The sequence below is a fragment of the Battus philenor genome, unplaced genomic scaffold (assembly GCF_028537555.1).
Source record: "Battus philenor isolate CCGP_79_NKW_IND1 unplaced genomic scaffold, ilBatPhil1.0.hap1 SCAF_20, whole genome shotgun sequence".
Taxonomy (NCBI): Eukaryota; Metazoa; Arthropoda; class Insecta; order Lepidoptera; family Papilionidae; genus Battus; species Battus philenor.
The window spans coordinates 9201874-9221538 of record NW_027181683.1 but is presented as its reverse complement, the minus strand read 5'-3'; the positions used below and the strand labels follow the sequence as shown (position 1 = coordinate 9221538).

At 28.8% G+C, this 19665-nt stretch overlaps 2 protein-coding genes across 4 annotated transcripts; one reads left to right on the top strand and one right to left on the bottom strand.

The window, feature by feature from the left end:
- Positions 1-1332: 1332 nt before the first annotated feature.
- On the top strand, positions 1333-12441 carry zetaCOP (COPI coat complex subunit zeta). 2 transcript variants are annotated; one of them, XM_068765810.1, is made up of 6 exons: positions 1333-1448; positions 2378-2523; positions 3077-3176; positions 4287-4420; positions 5835-5925; positions 12224-12441. In XM_068765810.1, the coding sequence occupies exons 1-6, from the start codon at positions 1416-1418 to the stop codon at positions 12269-12271; spliced, it is 552 nt and encodes a 183-aa protein (XP_068621911.1). In that variant the 5' UTR covers positions 1333-1415; the 3' UTR covers positions 12272-12441. The 2 variants fall into 2 exon arrangements, with proteins under 2 accessions (XP_068621911.1, XP_068621912.1); XM_068765811.1 differs by lacking the exon at positions 12224-12441 and adding an exon at positions 7525-7750.
- On the bottom strand, positions 12330-16922 carry LOC137922754 (isochorismatase domain-containing protein 1-like). 2 transcript variants are annotated; one of them, XM_068765807.1, is made up of 5 exons: positions 16735-16922; positions 16143-16349; positions 14685-14801; positions 14176-14356; positions 13277-13355 (listed from the first exon to the last, which is right to left on the bottom strand). In XM_068765807.1, the coding sequence occupies exons 1-4, from the start codon at positions 16864-16866 to the stop codon at positions 14201-14203; spliced, it is 612 nt and encodes a 203-aa protein (XP_068621908.1). In that variant the 5' UTR covers positions 16867-16922; the 3' UTR covers positions 13277-13355; positions 14176-14200. The 2 variants fall into 2 exon arrangements, with proteins under 2 accessions (XP_068621910.1, XP_068621908.1); XM_068765809.1 differs by lacking the exon at positions 14176-14356 and having other exon boundaries at positions 12330-13355.
- Positions 16923-19665: the final 2743 nt, after the last annotated feature.

Sequence of the window (19665 nt, the reverse complement as noted above, 5' to 3'; positions counted from 1 at the left end):
AATATTTAAACATAAGCTTAAGCTAGTTATAAATATTTATGTTCACAGATAAAGTTTCAAAGAAGAATATAATTTTTGTCACCACTTGACACTTCATAGAACCGACACGTTTCCATATATCCATATATCCCCCTCATACATTTCAAACGTAAAAAATAATGAAAACAGAGACATCTGTTAACAAACCAAAAGGAGGCAACTAATGATATATTGTTTTTTTTATTCTTAATTTATATCAACGGCTGTTCAAATAACTTTGCAACTGGCTTAAAGGAAATATTTTAGGCCTATAATTTTTGTAAACACTACCACATATACATCAAGAAAGTCTTTTTTGCATTTTTCACCATTTTAGTTATCACTTGAGCGGAATAGAAAATGTTCTAGCAAATGTTTTGCTTTCGTAATTTCGCACATCTTATACAGCAAGAAATGTAAAATACCTTATAACAAATATGCGTTTATCAGCTTAGTTTCTCTGTTATATTTTTTCAATTTTTATAGAAAATGAGGGTTCTCCTACCTACCATACTCTCCTTGTCATACTTTCATTGGTTCACTTGTGTATGTATTATTTTATTTTCGTAAATACTCTTAGTTATTTTTGAGAGGGAACAAACGACGCTTGATCCTTCATCAAGCGTCTTTTGTCAATCAGTCTGGTTAACCGATTTACAGTGGCCTATGGATCATGAATTCTGTTAAGACATTATCTTCATCACATTTTTAAAAACAGTCGTGAAATAGTGGGGTGCCATTTTATTAATTTTTTTTTTGTTTATTTTTAAAGTTGACTTTAAAGTAAGATATTCAGAAGGAACTATTTAAAGTAACAGACTTTACTATCATGCATAGTCATTTATTAAAGAAAAATACTACTTCCATGTTAATATTAACATTCTTATTACATTTAAGGTGATAGAATGTTAAAAAGGCTTAACCTCATTCAAATTAAAATAACGTGGGCTCGATAAGATACCTCGACTTTAGCCGTTACTTTTTTCTTATTTCACCAGGTATATTACCTATTTTACCTGTAGAGAGCTAACATCAATATGTTATTAACTAATGGCTGAACTGATTTATTAGAATTTTTTTTTAATAATATTGAAATTCAAAGTAAAAACAAGTAATATAATAGTGTTAATTGTTTATAAACCAAAAGTATCGGTTTAGTATAAAAATTTATGCCCAACAGAGGTCGAAAATTTGGTTTTTAAAGAATTCATCCATAATATTACAATTTACGATTTATTTTACGATTCCTCTTATATATATATGCACGTCACAACCATAGACTAAAGCGTCAAAGAATTTAAACGTCAAAATAAACACGTCAACTCCCTGCTTAAGGCTTCTTGTAAGGTGTAACTTTAAACTAAACTACGTTTATTGAAATATAAATAATACATAAAATGGTTCACACAACTATGGAAGGATCTTTATTTGTAAGTGAAATAAAAGTAATATTTCTTTACCGAATATTCTCCAACCGAACTGTGCCGTAATTTTTATGCATTAATTTGTTTTTTACCTCATTCTGTTTTAAATTTATTTTTATATGTTAAACTTGATACCCCGTGTTACTTAATCTCTAAGTAATGATTTCTACTTCATTCTATCAGCCATCAGTACCAACTAACTTCATTATCAATAATAACATTATCGTGTAAACCGAAGCGGATGTAATCCATCGACAAATTTGATTACTTAGTTCTTTAAAAAGTCGTGTTTTCGTTTTGCACATACAAAGTAATTAATAGGTTTCAATGATAATTAATGAAATTAACTTCACATGTACAAAGATGAAGATCTGGTCAAATTGTCAATGTTCATGTTTTGACCAACAGAATAAATAGTATGTATGACTTACACTAGTAAATCTTTAGTAATTGATATTATGAGTGAATGTTTGAACCATTATAGACTACAATCTTTTCAGCCTATGATGTATCTGGAACAGCCAATTTTTAAAAATATGTTAGGTGGCTTAAATGATATAAGATGGTGCAATCCCATCTGCTGTAAATAGCAAAATTTGATACCTGATTTTGGTGCGGGCAAACTTCATGGAGACCATAAAATGCTAGCAAAGAGATAACCATCATCATCATGTCAGTCAAATGACACCCTCTACAAGGTATAGGCCTTCCCCAAAGATTGCCTCAATGACCAGGCTTGTGCTGCCCGCAGCCTTGAATATGCTATTGGTACGTTTAGTGGGAGCCTACCCATGCTGCATAGGTTCTCAAGTAATAACAAGACCATAGGTCTTGTTATTACTTGAGAACCTTCCAACCTTAACAACCATTGGTTGCACAAGCTACTAGCTAAGGTATGATATTGAAAAATATAATTCTCTTTCTCTGTATTCCAGGAGCCTACTTTGTACATAGTTAAAGGTATGTGTATACTTGACAATGACGGAAACAGAATCCTGGCCAAGTATTATGACAAAGACATCCTTCCTACCACTAAAGACCAGAAAGCTTTTGAGAAGAATTTATTTAATAAAACCCATAGGTAAATGTAATTGTATTTTATTATACTCAATATTTGTCAATATGTTATACAGTCTTTATGATTTACATTTTTTTAATTCATGATAAAATTTATGAATTATTAAATATTTTAAGGTTAATTAATATATGACCAAGAAATTAAAAAAACACAAAAAAAATCTCTACCAAAAAAAAATTTTGTCAAAATAGTTATTTATTTCAAAATTGTTGCAGAGGTTAATTGTAAAATAAATTTAAGTAACCAATGTAATGTCTTTTATCAAAGATTGCCTATACAAAGAATAATGTGGAAATGCATGTTACTGCCTTTGAGTGGCTCACCAAAACTGTTCGGTTTGAATGACACTACTAAGTCTAATGTGATACATCTTATTTTTTTGGACCTGTAAGAGATTTTAAAAATACATCGAGTTGCCAATAATATGTTTTCTAGTGATACTATATATATTCAGTCAAATTTAAATAGCTATGTTAAAAAAACTGTTAAACTACACCGATATACTTGTTTTTAGATATGTACTATATAATCTGACATGATTCTTAACTCATTACAGAGCAAATGCTGAAATTATAATGCTTGAAGGACTGACATGTGTCTACAAGAGTAATGTGGATCTCTTCTTCTATGTTATGGGAAGCTCACATGAAAATGAGGTATGCATTTAAACTATATGTGTAAGTTCAATAATATAGCAGTCTGTTTTTAATTTTTGATTGTCTGATTCAATAAATATGGTGCATGGAAAAATATAACCTTGAATTTTAACTGCCCAAATATGTTTGTGACATTAAAAAAGTTTTAAAGTTTTATAAGACATCTTTCTGATATAATCTGTGGTTTTTTTACTTAACATCAGTCTGGCAAATTTTGTAAAACTTCGATTGAGATGAGTTGGTGATTACCATATTATAATATTATTTATTTAATGCTTAAAATTAATTATGTTCACTTATGTTACTGAATAAATGTTACATACATGTTTTGTAATAATAAATAGCATGCAAAATCTTAATATTTATATAAGTTAAAAATAATTACAATTTACTACACAGATGTGAATGTGTTGTAGAAACAAAGGGATAAACTATAGCATATTATTTTGCTTTTTATTTTTTTTTTGCATTACAATCTACCATAAAGTCCTACCTACCTTATTTTGTCCTACGTTATTTTGTCAATTGATTAATATATTCTAATTAAATTTTTCATACATTTAATAATTGTTTCACTCTAGATTGTTTCATTTCTTTAAAAATTGGATCACTTATATTATACTGCTGGATATATATTCTCAATGATATCAGTAGGCTGGTATTTTTAAATAGTTTTGATGATTAAAATGTACCACCACCGCCATGTACACCAAGCTTTATAAGTGTATTAGACATACAAATATATATAAGTATTCACAAGGAATTTTTTTTAATGTATTAATTAAAATAGGACTGTTTGAGGATCAACAAGTATATAAATGCGTAGTCTAATAATCTAGTTGTTTTTATGATAAATTTACTATATGTTATCAATGATATGTATGTACATCCATTTTCGCTACCTATGGCTACGTGACCGCGCGCTCTATTTTTCTTATAAACCAAGTCCAACTAATGATTGTCTAGTAGTAATCATCATTAGACATAAGCCCAGTCTGTAATTATTTAAATTTAATATTGCCTATTTTGCCTGATTTATTGTTAGGTTCTGTTGATATACAATAAAGAGTAAATAAATAAATTGATAAATAAATGTGCATTATGTTACAGTTGATTCTGCAATCAGTTTTGAATGCCCTATATGAATCTGTGAGCATATTGTTGCGAAGAAATGTCGAAAAACGCGTTTTGATGGACAACTTGGATGCTGTGATGTTGGCTTTTGATGAAATCTGTGATGGAGGGTATGTATATAATACTTTATGTTTAATCAAAAAGAAGTTATAAATCATCAACCAGTAATTTCATAACTTTTATTTGGCGACTCTAAAAAAAATATTTAAAACACTGTTTATTTTGACATATGGTGCTGAAAATACGATTTTTTAGGAAATGTAATGTGTAATTTGAATAATTTTTTTGGGTTTCGGTATTAGGGGACACATGTATACAGGATGCATAGAAATAGGTACTAAAAAGGAAATCTATTACTTCCTTTACAAATCAGTTGTACAAACACCACTTATGAGCCATTGCATCTTTTTCAATCATACCTTTATGGTATACATATGATATTTATGAGTTTTTGTAAGTATTGTATACTGTCCCTGTCTGGTAAAGCCATTTCATACAATTTTTTCTAAGTAAGAATTTGGTAATGAATGAATGATTAAGATACCAGGCTGTTTGGAGGCAGATTCAAATTTTAATTTCAAACATTGCAACCGTTAGGCGAGGGAGCGGGGCACAGGCAGACATCCTGTATTAGTATCAAATTAACAAGTGCACCTGTAACTTTTTATACTGTCTTAATAGATTTTTACTGCTTACCTCATAGAATCTACTTTCAAGGTTATTGGCAAATTGCAGTTAATAATATTTAGTCAAAGAAATGAAACATGTTTCAAAGTTTTCACTTTGTTTGTTGAGTATAAAGAAGAATCTGCCTAAATGCATTTTTTAATTCATATAATGAAAGTTTAGTAATAAAAATAAAATATAGAAAATACTAAACGCTTTGAAAAAAAATTGAATTTATGTATTAATTTATCTATATATTTTTAAGCTTTATCTTACATTTTATTACAAATATAATAATTTGGTGTTATGTAGTTTTAGAGGAATTTCTTTTAAATTCCTTAAATTTTCGTTAATGTTTTGTTAATAATGTAATGGTCGCTTTAAGCGACTTAAACCTCCTCTATCTTGTTGCATTTTTCAATCTTTGGGTATTTTTTAATTTATTCTTTTATCTTCATACCAGAAAAGAGAAATATTTTCTATTTTCGATTTAACCTTTTTCCTAACAATTTCATTTTATCCCTTCAAAAAAACCTTTATTGTATCTTAAAAAACATAAACCGATTTGTCGAATGATTCTTCAGATAAGCGCTAAAAAAATACATTTTGCGATTCATTTATATTTATATCATTTAGAAACGTGAATTACATTTTAAATTTGGCAACCTAAAATATCATTGCACGACTACTGCTGCATAACGGAAGTAGCTATATATTAGTCCTTTTCTTAGGATGGACTTCCGGAAGGTAACGCCTGAATCTATAAGATATCTAAAATATTAACCTTATCGTTTTTTAAATGAAGATTATGTTTCTCATTGATAACATGACCTAAACATATTACTTATTGTATTACAGTGTGATCCTTGATTCCGACCCAACATCCATAGTTGGACGTGCTGCTCTACGGACTGAAGATGTACCACTCGGAGAACAGACTGTTGCTCAGGTAATGGATCATTTGAATAAGATGTTTTGGTGACTAAGGTGTGAGCTTCTTAAACGTTGGATTGTTTGTAGAAGTAACTATAGACAGATGTAGTACTCAATTGTAGCAATTTCATACAAAATTATTATTCGTTTATAACCAGAGATTGGATATTGATGCTAATAAATTACAGAGAAGACTTTGTTGAGTTATGATTAATAAAGGAGCTTCTTTCGTAGTTTTTACCTTTGTATAGTTATCCATCTCACCCATGCACATTCCATGATTTATGCAACACAGAAGCGCTTTCTGTAATTAGCCAACACATCAAGTTTAGGTAAAAATACATCTTATATCTGGTCTCTGATTGTTACATTCACTGCATTCTTTGTGTATTTCACATAAAAAGTTCTTACTTGACAATCGGTATGTTACTTTTATTGGTCAATTATATGTAATCTAAATATAATTGGTCTGAAGAAATGTTTTGATATGTTTGTATTAGTTATAATGATATAATATGACAGCACAAATAATTTCTGTATAATTCAGAATTCTGTGAGAGTTAATGTTGAAAATACAAAATATGTGCCATTAGATCTACAGAGTGATTCCTTGTAGGTGTAAAAGCATTTAATGGGTGATTGTATAGCTGCTCATCTGTCATTTACTAATGTGTGGAATGTCATATTCAAAAATCAATGGTTTAAGAAATAATAAATAACATAATGATGATATAATGAGAAAAAGCAATAGTTTTCAAAATTTTGATTACATATTAAAACTAATTACTGTTATCTGTCTGTCTGTCTGTCTGTTGGCCTGTCGCATTCTAATCGAAAAAATAAATCAATGTAATAAATTTTTAAAATTTATATATTTCAGAATTATCATTTTATACAGGTTGTTGTAAATTTGTGTAAAATATTTAAAGCTTTTTGCCTAAAAACTAACTGTACATTCACCGCTTTAAACATTTGACACCTGTTGATCTAATAGCACATATTCTATATATCTAAGCCTACAAGTCAAATCAGAATTACAGTGACAAACATTGCCAAATATTTTAAATATTTGTTAAACTCGCAAGAAAATTATATTAATAAAATTCCAGATAATAAATATTAGCAAAAAAAAATATATCTTATTGGAAACATTTACCTAATGAGCGAATTAGATAATCATGTTATAAAGTGAGTTAAAAAATTATGGAGATTGATTTAATTAGTAACATAAATTATTAAAAAGAAATTTGTTTTTGACTTTTTGCTTTACAGGAAGTTATTTAACACAAACACTTTAATTAATTATTAAAATATGCAACTGAATATTTTATCTCTTTTGCCAAGTTGTAAAAACACTGAAATTAGCTTGCAAAATTATTTTTTTCTTTGTTATAATTCTTTCTCATATCTTTATTTGCCTAGTGTGATTAACAATCTTTCTTCGTTCAATAATAGCTGATAACTTTGTGTTAATCAGTCATGCCTACATTCTACCCTCAATTCTCGGTGCCATTGTCACTACTGACATTTATTAACTTGGTTTCACATGAGTAACCTTAATTTTCTTATTTTCTTCTTCGTTTAAGCATTCATCAGTACTAATTCGATCTTTCAGATTATATTCAACTCTTGGGATTTGTAAGTCTAATAATCAAACATTTCTTTCAATTTTCCTGTTAATTCTTTTAATATTTTGAACTTGATTTCATGGACCCTTGTCATTATTGTATAAAGTAGATATTGCTCTATTTTTCAGATTCTAACCAACATAATAGATAGCAATTATTAAGGTGAATTAACAAAACTGCGAGTTAATTTATAATGTTGTTTTTTTATGTTTGTCATTATTTTATTAAACCTGATTAAATTAAAATTAGTATTTATTTATTGATATTTTAAACATTTGGTCACCCTTGTTTGTTTTATTTTTATGACTAATGGTTAATTACTAAATTATTATGAATGTTAAGTAGACATTTGTAAAATTATGTAGTTTTTACTTCTTTTGTAGTATCTGTGGTTATGGTTTTTTTATGCAAAGTACTTAATTTTGATAATTGTAATCTTACTTTTTTACATACCACATAAATAATATATCTAACACTATCAACAAAACTTTACAAAATCCAAATAATCGTTTATTTTATAGGAGAGGGGTTTTGAACCCTGTTTTCGTATTTAAATTAATATCAATGAAATAAATTTTGTAATAACATACGAAATATTTTAACCTTGAGTGTGCGTGGATCCACAACAAATCTAACGAAACTTTTGCTAGTGTGATTTTGTAAATAATCCTTAGGACGTTTGGTTTTACTTTGCGTAGAAAGTGTAACTGAATTAATTGTTAGCTTAATAGCCGGTCAGAAGCAAATGCACTGGCAAATGTGAATGGATTTTGTCATGACAATAAAAAACAGTTTCAATCTGGTGAAAAATACGACCTAGAGGTTCATGATGGATATAAGACGGCAGTTGACAGGGGCATGGTTCAAGCATACGAAAGCATAAACATAGAGGATCCCTTTAAATGACCGACAAGAATTTAATTTTTTTAAATTAAAAATTTCTCTGCTGCAACATGACATATTATTTCTGTAATATGAATATGTCAGACACATAACAGAAACACAATAAAACTATGCTATGGGTGGATTATCTATGTGATTACCTTTAGCAATGTGTATGATGATTGTATACATGCCGAAGGGGTGAGCAAACCATTTTAAACAACGGGCCAGTATACATTTTAATATTTTTGGCTAATAAATTTACACATTTGCAAACCTTTATGTATAATAAGTATAGACTTAAAAAATGCGAAATAAAAATTTACTTGAAATTTTTAATTTGGCACCGTCCCTTCGATACTAGTTGATCAATATCAGCGGGAACTAATAAAGGTAGCTACACCGCAGTTTTCTGATCGTGCATCTCTGTCTTGATCTGCGGTTATTTTTTATTAATTACATGGTTGAAAATAATTGTTAGCAAACAAACGTATTTCCGAATATAGACATCATTTTCTTTGACTTTTTCATTAAAAGCAGAAATTTTGCAGGGCTCACGTATGATTTATAAAAAAATGATTTTTTCTGGAAAAAATCGATTTTTAAAATGGTATTATTTCGTATGTCAATCACTCCTATTTGAAAGTCTTTGGGAACTGTATCCACATTGGTTTTAATGAGGAAAATATTTTCAAGGAAATGACTGTCTTCTCAGCTATGAACATTTGGCAATCTTAAGTAAAATGTCTATATATTGTGCGTATTTTGAAAAGTAGTCATGTTTTCTTTTTCTAAATGTGTAAAGTTAAAACATCTTTTTCGGCAAAAGATTCTGTTTTCACACTTTTATTTTGCGTTCAAAGCCCTGAATTTTAACATACAAATTGTAAATAAACTGTCCTTTGTCTTAAAGTTCAACATTAAAATGCTGAGACATGTCAATAAGTAACCCAAAATCGTACATTTATTATTAAAAATAGGAAAGGCCCTTCATACCATAGAACAATTGTATTTCACTTTTAAAACTGTATACTCTTTTTAACATCGACATATTCCGTTTCTAAATCTTACGACAATTCTTCAAATTCACGGTTATTTAACGCGCGTGGCCTTATGATTATTTTAATTATTGTAATATTTGTCAAATTCAGCCTTACAGCATAATTTTTTTTTGCTTAAGTATGCAGTGGTTAACTAATATTTCTCTTCCATTGTCCTTCTTGATGTTTCGATATAGCCTTACCGATACTCTTACCTTCATGTTCGGTATTACTCTGACGTTAATGGCAGAAGGTTGATGAAATAAATTAAATTTAAAAATAAGAAAAGGACGAATATATAGCTACTTCCGCCATGCATCAGTTGCTTAGCTTTATTAGCTATATATTCGTCCTTTTCTTACTTAGGATGGACTTCCGCGAAATAACGCCTGAATCCATTAGAATTATAAAAATGGCTGTTGGGCCACATGAAGATGATTAACGGTGTGCATGTTGATTATCTCTGCACTAAACTCTACCGCCTTCCGCCAACATTGGCGTAGTGTCATATATGTAAATGTAGATAATGTTCTATTTTTAAAATGTTTTTTTTTTTCTATCACATTCTTATTACGGCCATGAACTTCTGTGGTACCTCATTACGAAAATATCGAGATAAATTCCAAAAAGTTAACTTTAAAGAAATTCCAAGTAAAGATAAGGTAAGTATACATGTTTTTTACGTAATGCAAGCTGATGCATTTAAAGTGATCATTTGTATACGTCGTGAGAAGAATACTAGAAGAGCTTTATTTGGTAGAAACTATAATCACACTGAGCCCCACCCTCCCAAGATGATCCTTAGGCATAAAGCTATTATGGTACCTAAAACGAGCCCACCACAAACTTATTCGGGCTATTTTTGTAAATACCTTCACAAAACTTTACTACAGCAATTCATTACCAAGCTTTATCATTAAAAAGAACATTAACACCGTAATTTTATATATTAAGGGGACTGGAAAGTAATGTCGTTTCTGTCGACATGTTTTACAGAAAAACCGATTGATTTTTACCGCCTCAGCATTGAAAATTTGTAACTAGATGGCTATATTGTTGATTTTAGAAATAAAAACTTGTTAATAATGTAGTCATGTGGATTTAACTTAAGAAAGCGACGTTACTTTCCGGCCCCCTAATACACAGAGAAAATATTTAGGATTTTTAGTGATAGGCTGCTTTGTTTTAGTTACAGTTTAATTCTTGAATATTAAAGAATCGGTTACTCAAGAGATAATTTATAAATGGGTTAGTTGGTGTCAAATCACTTTACTTAAATACTGTGTATATACTTACTAAAATACTGAAATTACATTTTCTCAGAAAGAAATGACATTAAAAGAAGTAATTTTTCTGCTTCTTTCTATATATTTTTGTGTTCATTTTTAAATATATCTCCCTTATGTTTTTGAGGAAACCTATGCCTCGAAGTGGGCGTCTATGGGCTAAAATGACGGCTAAACAGCATTACGATATTATATTTTATATTATTTGATGATTTCATAATTATATAGTAATCGTAGTAAACGTGTGGAATTAATTTTCTAAAGGTGACATTCCTTTTGGTTTTGGTTAAACAAATTAAATCAACGTTTTAGTGTTGGTTAGTAATGTAAAACATTAAATGGCAAAATCATGGAAAGCGAATGGTAGAGTAAGATGATAAACTTTACCTTGTATATAGGTAATCTTCAATAATAGTACCTTTCGTTACTTAACATAGGATTATTTTATTACTAAATATATAAATTTTCATATACTACTAGTACTATAGATTAAAATTGTATCATACATTTTTTTATATTACTTAAATTATCTATATTTAGAAACACTCTTAATAAGTCTGTAAATGTCGCTTCTATAATTCCTTAGCCTATAGCTATCATAGTTAAAATGTCAGTGTCTCTTGTGTATATTGTTTAAAAAGGCATTACAATAACCCGGAATGCCTTATATTATCCTTTGCGTAAATTTATACGTTAAGTCTCGCGTGAGCCTACAACGGCATCCAATTTTCGCCTATAATATATTATTGTAAGTTTTGTAATGAACCATAGATAACCGTTAAAACTTAAGGTCCTGGAGAGAAGAATACGGACCGGCAAGCGCAGCCTATTATGTCTATCCATAAGGTGGAGAGTCAACTGGAAATCCTGGAAATCTATGGAGCAGGTCTATGTCCATCAGCTGACGTTTTTCTGATGATGATGATGTTAAATTTCTTCATAGTTATTTTCAACATGTTGTAATGGTCAGGATATCTTTGCTCTTTTCTGAAAACCCCTGATCAATGACAAAGGATGGAAACAGACAGTATATCATTCATTTGAAAAGCAGTCCTGAAATATGTGTATCAGGTTTTTCCAGAGGTTTTAGGGGATGCATATACCCTATATAAGGCTTCACTATCTTAAAAGGTGTATAAAAATATATAAAAAGAAAAATGAATATGTATGTAACTGGTCTTAAAGGTTTTATGTTATACACGAACACATACATATTGTAACAAAAGTATAAAATCTTGTCTATATTCAATTCATATTTGTCCATGTGTTCTATTATTATTTAGGGGGCCATTTTTATATTGTTCTACTATTATATTGGGTTATTAACATTTATATACAAGCTACCATATTATGGCCAGAGTAGGTATACTTAAAATAAGTAAATGTTTAATTTTGTACTATCATATGAATAATTAAATATGAGACTGCTGGTTTGTAAATATACACTGACAATACAATTTAATTTAAATATGTTACAGGTGCTGCAATCAGCGAAGGAGCAATTGAAGTGGTCTTTACTAAAATGAAAATAAATACAAAACAATTAAATTTATAAGTCACATAATGTATTTAAATAACAAATAAAATTTTATTCACATTAAAACAATTTCATCGCAATATGTCTCTACATAAAAGACACTAAACATAATATGTATAACTAATCGGACTTATCCTTATCTTATACAAAATTTTAAAACATATTATAGAGGTGCTATGTAATAACAATTTTTTATTAACAAATAACAACATTGCCTTTATTAACAGCTTTATTTATGTTTATTGTGAAGCCATACTTATTTTTCGCAGACGTTTATTTTTATAAAACAAATAGAAAAATACAACTTCTACTAAACATTACTCCTATTATAATAAATACAGTAAATTTTATACAGGTTGTCCCGTAAATCAACTTCAACGTCTAATATATCTATAAATAAAAATATCTACTTTTAAAATTATCTTTATTCAAGAAAGTACACGATTTTATATCCCCTGTGATGTTTTACATATTATTATAATTACAAAGATAAACTTTTTTAATTATTATTATTTTACTTTCATAGTAATAAACCGTAGACAAAATTATATTCTAATGGCCTGTTCAAAAATAGCATTTTTTTGGTCAAACCATGTATTGGAAATTACTACTACATCCGACATTACCAAAAAATATATAATGTCGGACCTCTGTAGTTTCTGCTGGCGCCTACAGATGGCGATAGTAGTTTCCTATCATAAACGCAGATATAAAGGGGGCATCTTGCGATAGCTTGGTCTCAGTCTAAAGAAGAATATAGCCAAAATCGACATTAACAAATAACCGATAACAATACGACATATATATTTGTTACATACTAATATATATGTATATATATAAGTTTGGCCTGACTTATGGGAATACCTGTATAAATTAAAAATAAATCACAACAGTATATCTATCTAATAACATAAAATGAACTCGAATGTCTATGAATTCATACCAAATTGATCAGGTGTAGGTTTAAAATTTAATTTTGACACTTCCTTAAAAACAGGATTGTTCTTGTCGCGTAATAGTTTGAACAAAACATTTTCGGATGTACCCACAAAACAACCAATGGACTGGAAACGCTGAAAAGAAAAATATAAATATTCATTAAATCATACTAAGTGTTACATAGTATGTATTTTACAGGTAAAAACAGTAAATCCCTGAATTGACAATTTTGTATCATACTGTATCCTTTTTTCCTGCATTGGGTACATCAGATTAATTTTCACATAAATAAGTACCTATGTAATCACATAATAAAATTTATAAATTATTTATAATTATTAATTAAATACCAAAATGTCACTTTGGTGTTGTCCGTTTGGAAAGTACAGGTACCACCAGATGATAATAAAATATACTTTTTCAACAAATGATAACTACTTTCATCAATATATCTACAACACAATAACACACACATAAATATATGTTTATATAACCTTCGCCGGACGTCCCATAAATCAAGGTCAAGTTGACATTGGTTGATAGGGCAGGTCAAGGCTAACTACAAAACATAAATAAAAAATACCGAATCTAATATAAATGTGAAATAATATTGATTTGTACTGATTATTTCACTTAGTTATTTTTTTTTTAAATCAGACCATCACAGCATTTTAGTCAGTTTACAAAGAAATTACTCACTTACCAACATGAACAATAGAACTCTACAGAGTACAAAAAATTAATTTGCTATTTTGAATAACACAATTTTAAAAATATGAGACACATGTTTTTATGTAACTTACTATGGTTAGCTACCACTAATTTTACAATAATTAACTGGTTCAATTTCGATATGTAAACTGTATAAAAAATTAGATACAGGATTTGACACATAATCTATCATCAAAATAGTTTTATAACAATCATTGTTGAATTTTAAAAATATTGGACTACCTCGAGAGTTATAACAATTTCCATTTTACAACTTTGCTTTGAAATCAAAACCTAGAGTGTCTGCTGTGGGTACTTTATTAAGTTTTGAGACATCCTTGAACATTGGATGGTTCTTGTCTTGCATCAATTTGAACAGTACACTCTCACAGGTTGTTATAAAGCATCCCATTGATTGCATGCGCTGTAATTATTAAACATTTTGTTAGACTGCGACAATGAGCATGACTTTAATGTATGAAATATGTATTATATGTGAAACATTTGTGAACCTCGTTTTATCGTTTATTAGATTTTATCTTGCAATGTCATGCCAATTGTTAATAATTACTAACTAAAAAAATATAAACTGTAAATTTAAAGTAATCTGGGATTAGATATTCTCGAGCATGCAACTAGGTTAATAAGTCTATATATATATATATATATACACACACACATATATTTATATATATATATATATTTATCATTATTGTAAAATATTCTATATAACACTGATAAAATTATTCTACCTGTAAAGCTAATCCTCGATCCATCAGTGACCTTGAAGAAACACCATCAGCTAATACATGAACATTTATATCTTCACCCAAAAGGTCTATTACGGTTTGTTCAATGCATACATGAGCCTGGAAGATGAAAAATAATTTTGTAATGTACAAAAGATAATTATATTTTTTTATAAGGTTTATTTGCAGTCACAATTTTAGCTATGCACAGAACAATTAAGTGCTGGATCTTTATTATTCTTTAATTACTTAGAGGACAACCATTTTATAGTTCTAGGAGATCCTAGACATAGGCATCTTTCAATTGGGCCTATTTCAAATTTATGTGGAAAATCTATGGATAGGTAAGAAGCAGAGGTAGAGGACTGAGACTAGCAATTGGACAGGTTTGATTTCCACAATATAACCTTGCATTATTCACACTTTGTACATTAATTGTAGAGCATTTCCTCGGCTCACAGACAAGTATCCAGATGGGCAGACACATCCTCTATGTATCATAATACCACATTGCTATTGCTAACCCGCCTGCAAAATGTGGTGATTATGGTATATCTCATAGATATCTTTTGCCTTGCAGTGGTTATGGGCTAAAAAAACAAGACAATTTTTAAACACCTGATTGTTAGAAAGTAATCAATAGGTATAACATCACATAATGATGGCATAAGAGAAATGTTGTCCCATTGAACTCTAAAGAAATTTTACACTATTAGTCAAATATAAGGAGATTCTCTAAAACTGCATTGTATTATAATCACTGAAATATTGGTCATTCAGTAAAGCTGACATAGCACACTTAAAACAAGCCACTAAGGCTTTTTCTGTGACAGATATAAACAGTATAGTTATTATGGACAGCATGAGCTACAATAACAGTGGACAATTTTTTATTTATTTATCTAATTCTTCAGTGACAGACTAAAATACAGTTGAGTGTTTGTGTACATAAATGATTAAAATATTATTTAAGTATCTGTATTATGAGAAAGGATACCAAAATGCAAGTTAAAATCAAACATACCGCCTGACTAGAATGATGTAATGATGAACAAAGTACAGTTGATGTTAAAGATGTCAATGTAATTTTTACCATTGTTATCTATGAACTTTAAGTAATTGGAGATCTTTGACCTGTATGGAGCTTATTGAACATACATTCTAGTGTGAATTATGATAATTTCTAGTTAAATTCATGATATGCATGTATTTTTTTAAAGCAAATGTTCTAAAGATGATTGAATGTTAAGATATTTGATAATTTGCAGAAACCACAAGACATATGTGTAAAGCCAAACAAGTATAAACTATTATCATATTATTACATAGGAAAATATTATCCTAAGAATTCACTCCAGCATGGTGATAGCAATTAAAATGAAATACAATTATTGTAAATGTAATGACAAATAAAAATTTATTAAATTACAAAATTTCCAAGAAACCTTTAAATCTACTTACTTCAATCCCAAATAACACTACAGAACTCAAGCTTGGTATATCTTTCTTGAGTCTTTCCTGAAGCTCTGGAGTGTACATTGAAAATTTAGTTTTGTCATAGACCATTGCTGCATCGGTTATATTAATATCCTTTGTTGTATGACCAAGCCCTTTTGGATATTGTTCTGAGACATAAACGGGTATCTTGAACAATTTAGCTGCAGCCACCTAGACATTTTAAATAAACTTCGTTATTTATATAATTATTTTAAGAACGTAAGCGTAAATAAACAAACCATAATATAAATTAAAGCTACTCAATATACTATAAATAAAATCTAGAATTTGCTTTTCTTTAGTTTTGGTATGTCATTTTTTTATTGGTTCTCTATCAAACTCTTATTTTTGTACACGTATATTATTTATTTGAATAAAATATATGTCCATAACTTTGCGGTATTGTAAATAAATTTCGAGTTAAGAAATATAAATGACTCCTAAATTTTTAAGATTTTGTTTTACAGTTATAAATGTTATGTAATAACATAGCCTTTGAGTTCTAATCTAGACAACACGTGATATTTTGAACATAAAAACATTTACGTGTACGAACCATTTTATTTGCCACTTTCACAACTTCTTCAAAATGTTTTATATGCGGACGAAAAGTTTCTTGAATGTCGCAGAGCAAAAAGGCTGTTTTTTGAGCTTCCAAAGCACCAAGTTTAAGAATATTACGAGCCATTTTATAACTATTATAATTTATGTACACATTCACCGCAAAGACAATCTAATAATAACAACTAACTATAATACCTGAATTACTTTGACAGTAATAGCAATACAGATTAAATATCAATAACTGCTTTCCAAATAACTTATTTTACGTATAATTTTATTTATTTTTTCTCTATATTTTATTATATTCTTTATTTATTTACAATATATTATATCATAATATAAATTACTCTCAAATAAAAAAAACTACGCCATCTTGCGTAATTTATCTAAATTTACTTGGCATTTTAATATTATGTGCTTTAAAATTTATTTAAATGGTTTAGAATATATTGATAAACATCGAATGGAATATTCCGTAAATGGTTCAGATTCTAACACTACTAATTATAAGATAATAATACATAAGTTTTTTCCTTGTAAACTTTTATTTCTTGATTAGACTTTTATATCATTACACATAACATGTATTTTTTTTTTTCAATTAAATCAGAATTTACACTTATAATTTAATAAAACATAGATTAAATTTTTAAATTACAATAAATAAATTATAATTGTTTTTTCAATAATTGCAGATCAGTTGTTTATAAATTGTATGACTTACAATCTACGCATATAATATATAATATTGTTTAATATAAAATTAATAAAGATGTATCGAATAAATTCATCACTATTTTACCGCAGATTGTGCAAAAGAATTATAGTAATAATACTGTATGTAATCATATAATATTACATTAAAAGAATTGTACATAAAAGCTACATCAAGCATTTTGGCGGCATAGAAGAATCGTCTTTACTAATTCCGGTACCAATTCTTTTTATTGTCTTCTTTGTTTCTAGCCGACGTCACAGGTACCAATCCGATATTTTTTTCCAAAGCTCTGTCCGCCGAAAACTTGAGCACGCGAACGCAAGTTGGGCGCCAAGTTGTGTTTATTTTTTTAATTCTGCGGTTGCGTTCGGGATAGGAGATTGCCCTCGGGCCAAAACAGTCAGTCAAAAGTCACGCGTTAGGAAAGCTGGTTAAGAGAAAAAAAATAGAGAAGGGTCTTCTTGAATGATATAATTTTTTCGGTAAATTAGAGATTTGGAACATCCTTTTTTGGGAGAAATTGCGTGCCCGCCATCTGTAATGATATGTCTGGGGAGTATAGTTTATACTTAGTCTGTACGACGAGACCAAAAAATTATTATTTTTATTATACTGAAGCGTTGCAATATTTGTCTCCTAACACTAATGCTTGAACCTGTGAAATCCGGGTAGATAAGAATACTAAAAAATATTATAAACAGTACATATAGTTATCAACAGAAACAAATAAAATTAGTTCCTCTTTTTAGGGCACTGTGTACGGTATCACAATACACTCTCATGTAATGTCCTAGTGTAAAGAATTTTAAAGTGATAACTTATCTTTCAAATTTATCATATTAGGAAAGTTAGAAAAATGGCTCCAAAAAAATAACCGTCTTGGTTTGTTGCAGACTAGTCTCAGATCAAAGTGTATTTGAAGCAGTACTCGTAATCTTCAGTCCGAAGAAGCTGTAAAAGCTAGAAAGGCTAAGTGCGTCCAGTACCAATTGAATATAGCCTAGTAGCTTTAAGTTAAAGGATGCCTTGTAGGGAAGATCAATCTGATTCTTTTCAAGATGTACTCATGTAGTCACATTAAATGATTCTATTTATTAATAATGTGAATAAATGAGTTTTGATAAATACGTCTATACTTATTTTAATGATAAATAAAAAACAGCTAAGTTAGGTATTGAATTTAGTTTATTAAACATATTTAAACCCAATTAAAAATAAAAGTATTTAATATCAACCCTAAACCATTTTAGTATATTAATTATATATAAACATGAAATCGTAGAAAGCTTTGAATGCACTTCAAGACGGTTATAAATATTGTGTATATATATTCATTGTTTTGTCTCTGTCGGTAAATAAATCTTTACAACTCAGATTCAACGTTTAAGATTCATTGGCTTCACTAAATTCATACTAGTGGCGCCATCTAACGTCGTCAGCAACCGCCTCGGGCGCCGCGCGTGCTTTGTAAGGCAACTTTTTATTTTTAATATACCTCTAATAATTATAGTTATTAGAGGGTTTACGTATTTCAGGGATCCTTCTAATTGCAGGTGGCAGGGCAAAGCGTTTCCTCTTTTTTAAAGCAAATCATAAAGAGATGTATACAAAATAATATACAAGTCACCGCCTCCCTCACTTCCTGCACTAACTTTATAAAACATACGTATACATACATATTCAGTACATAAATCCGTTTTCGAGTTTTGAATTTTGTTACTGGAATAATGTTTAAAAGGCTAAAAAATGCTGATAATTTGTTCTTGGATAACAGAACGACATAAAACCGATTATTTTTATATTCGATGAATATTGTTGAGCTATTGATACGTCATAAGGTGTTTCTGACTTACATTATTTAGATAATTTAATTGCATTGCTACGTTCTGGAATAAATTATCGATATTTTTTGCTAAATGTCTTAATTATTTGTGTAATTTTATCATAAACTGTGAAAAGAATGTAATAACAAAATATATTTCTTAAGATTCTTAAATACATATTCAGCTACAAATATATATTAATAAATGTTTTTATAATAAAAATATTTGACGATATTTTGGTAACTATTTTTGGAAAATATTTTTTACTTATTCAAGTGTTAAAATAAATTTATTTTTAGGTTTGCCGATGCATCATGAAGTATTAAAATAGTCTAAATATATATTGTCAAGTATTGCCGTTTTAAATTCATGCTAAAATGCA

What these genes read in the sequence shown, in the direction of transcription:
- zetaCOP (XM_068765810.1), top strand. Translation starts at nt 1,416, where the DNA reads ATGGTTCACACAACTATGGAAGGATCTTTATTT. An exon ending in TTATTTAATAAAACCCATAG is followed by an intron (nt 2,524 to 3,076) that starts GTAAATGTAATT and finishes AACTCATTACAG; the next exon opens with AGCAAATGCTGAAATTATAA. An exon ending in GATGAAATCTGTGATGGAGG is followed by an intron (nt 4,421 to 5,834) that starts GTATGTATATAA and finishes ATTGTATTACAG; the next exon opens with TGTGATCCTTGATTCCGACC.
- LOC137922754 (XM_068765807.1), bottom strand. Translation starts at nt 16,866, where the DNA reads ATGGCTCGTAATATTCTTAAACTTGGTGCTTTGGAAGCTCAAAAAACA. An exon ending in TAGTGTTATTTGGGATTGAA is followed by an intron (nt 14,802 to 16,142) that starts GTAAGTAGATTT and finishes TTCATCTTCCAG; the next exon opens with GCTCATGTATGCATTGAACA. An exon ending in ATCGAGGATTAGCTTTACAG is followed by an intron (nt 14,357 to 14,684) that starts GTAGAATAATTT and finishes TAATAATTACAG; the next exon opens with CGCATGCAATCAATGGGATG.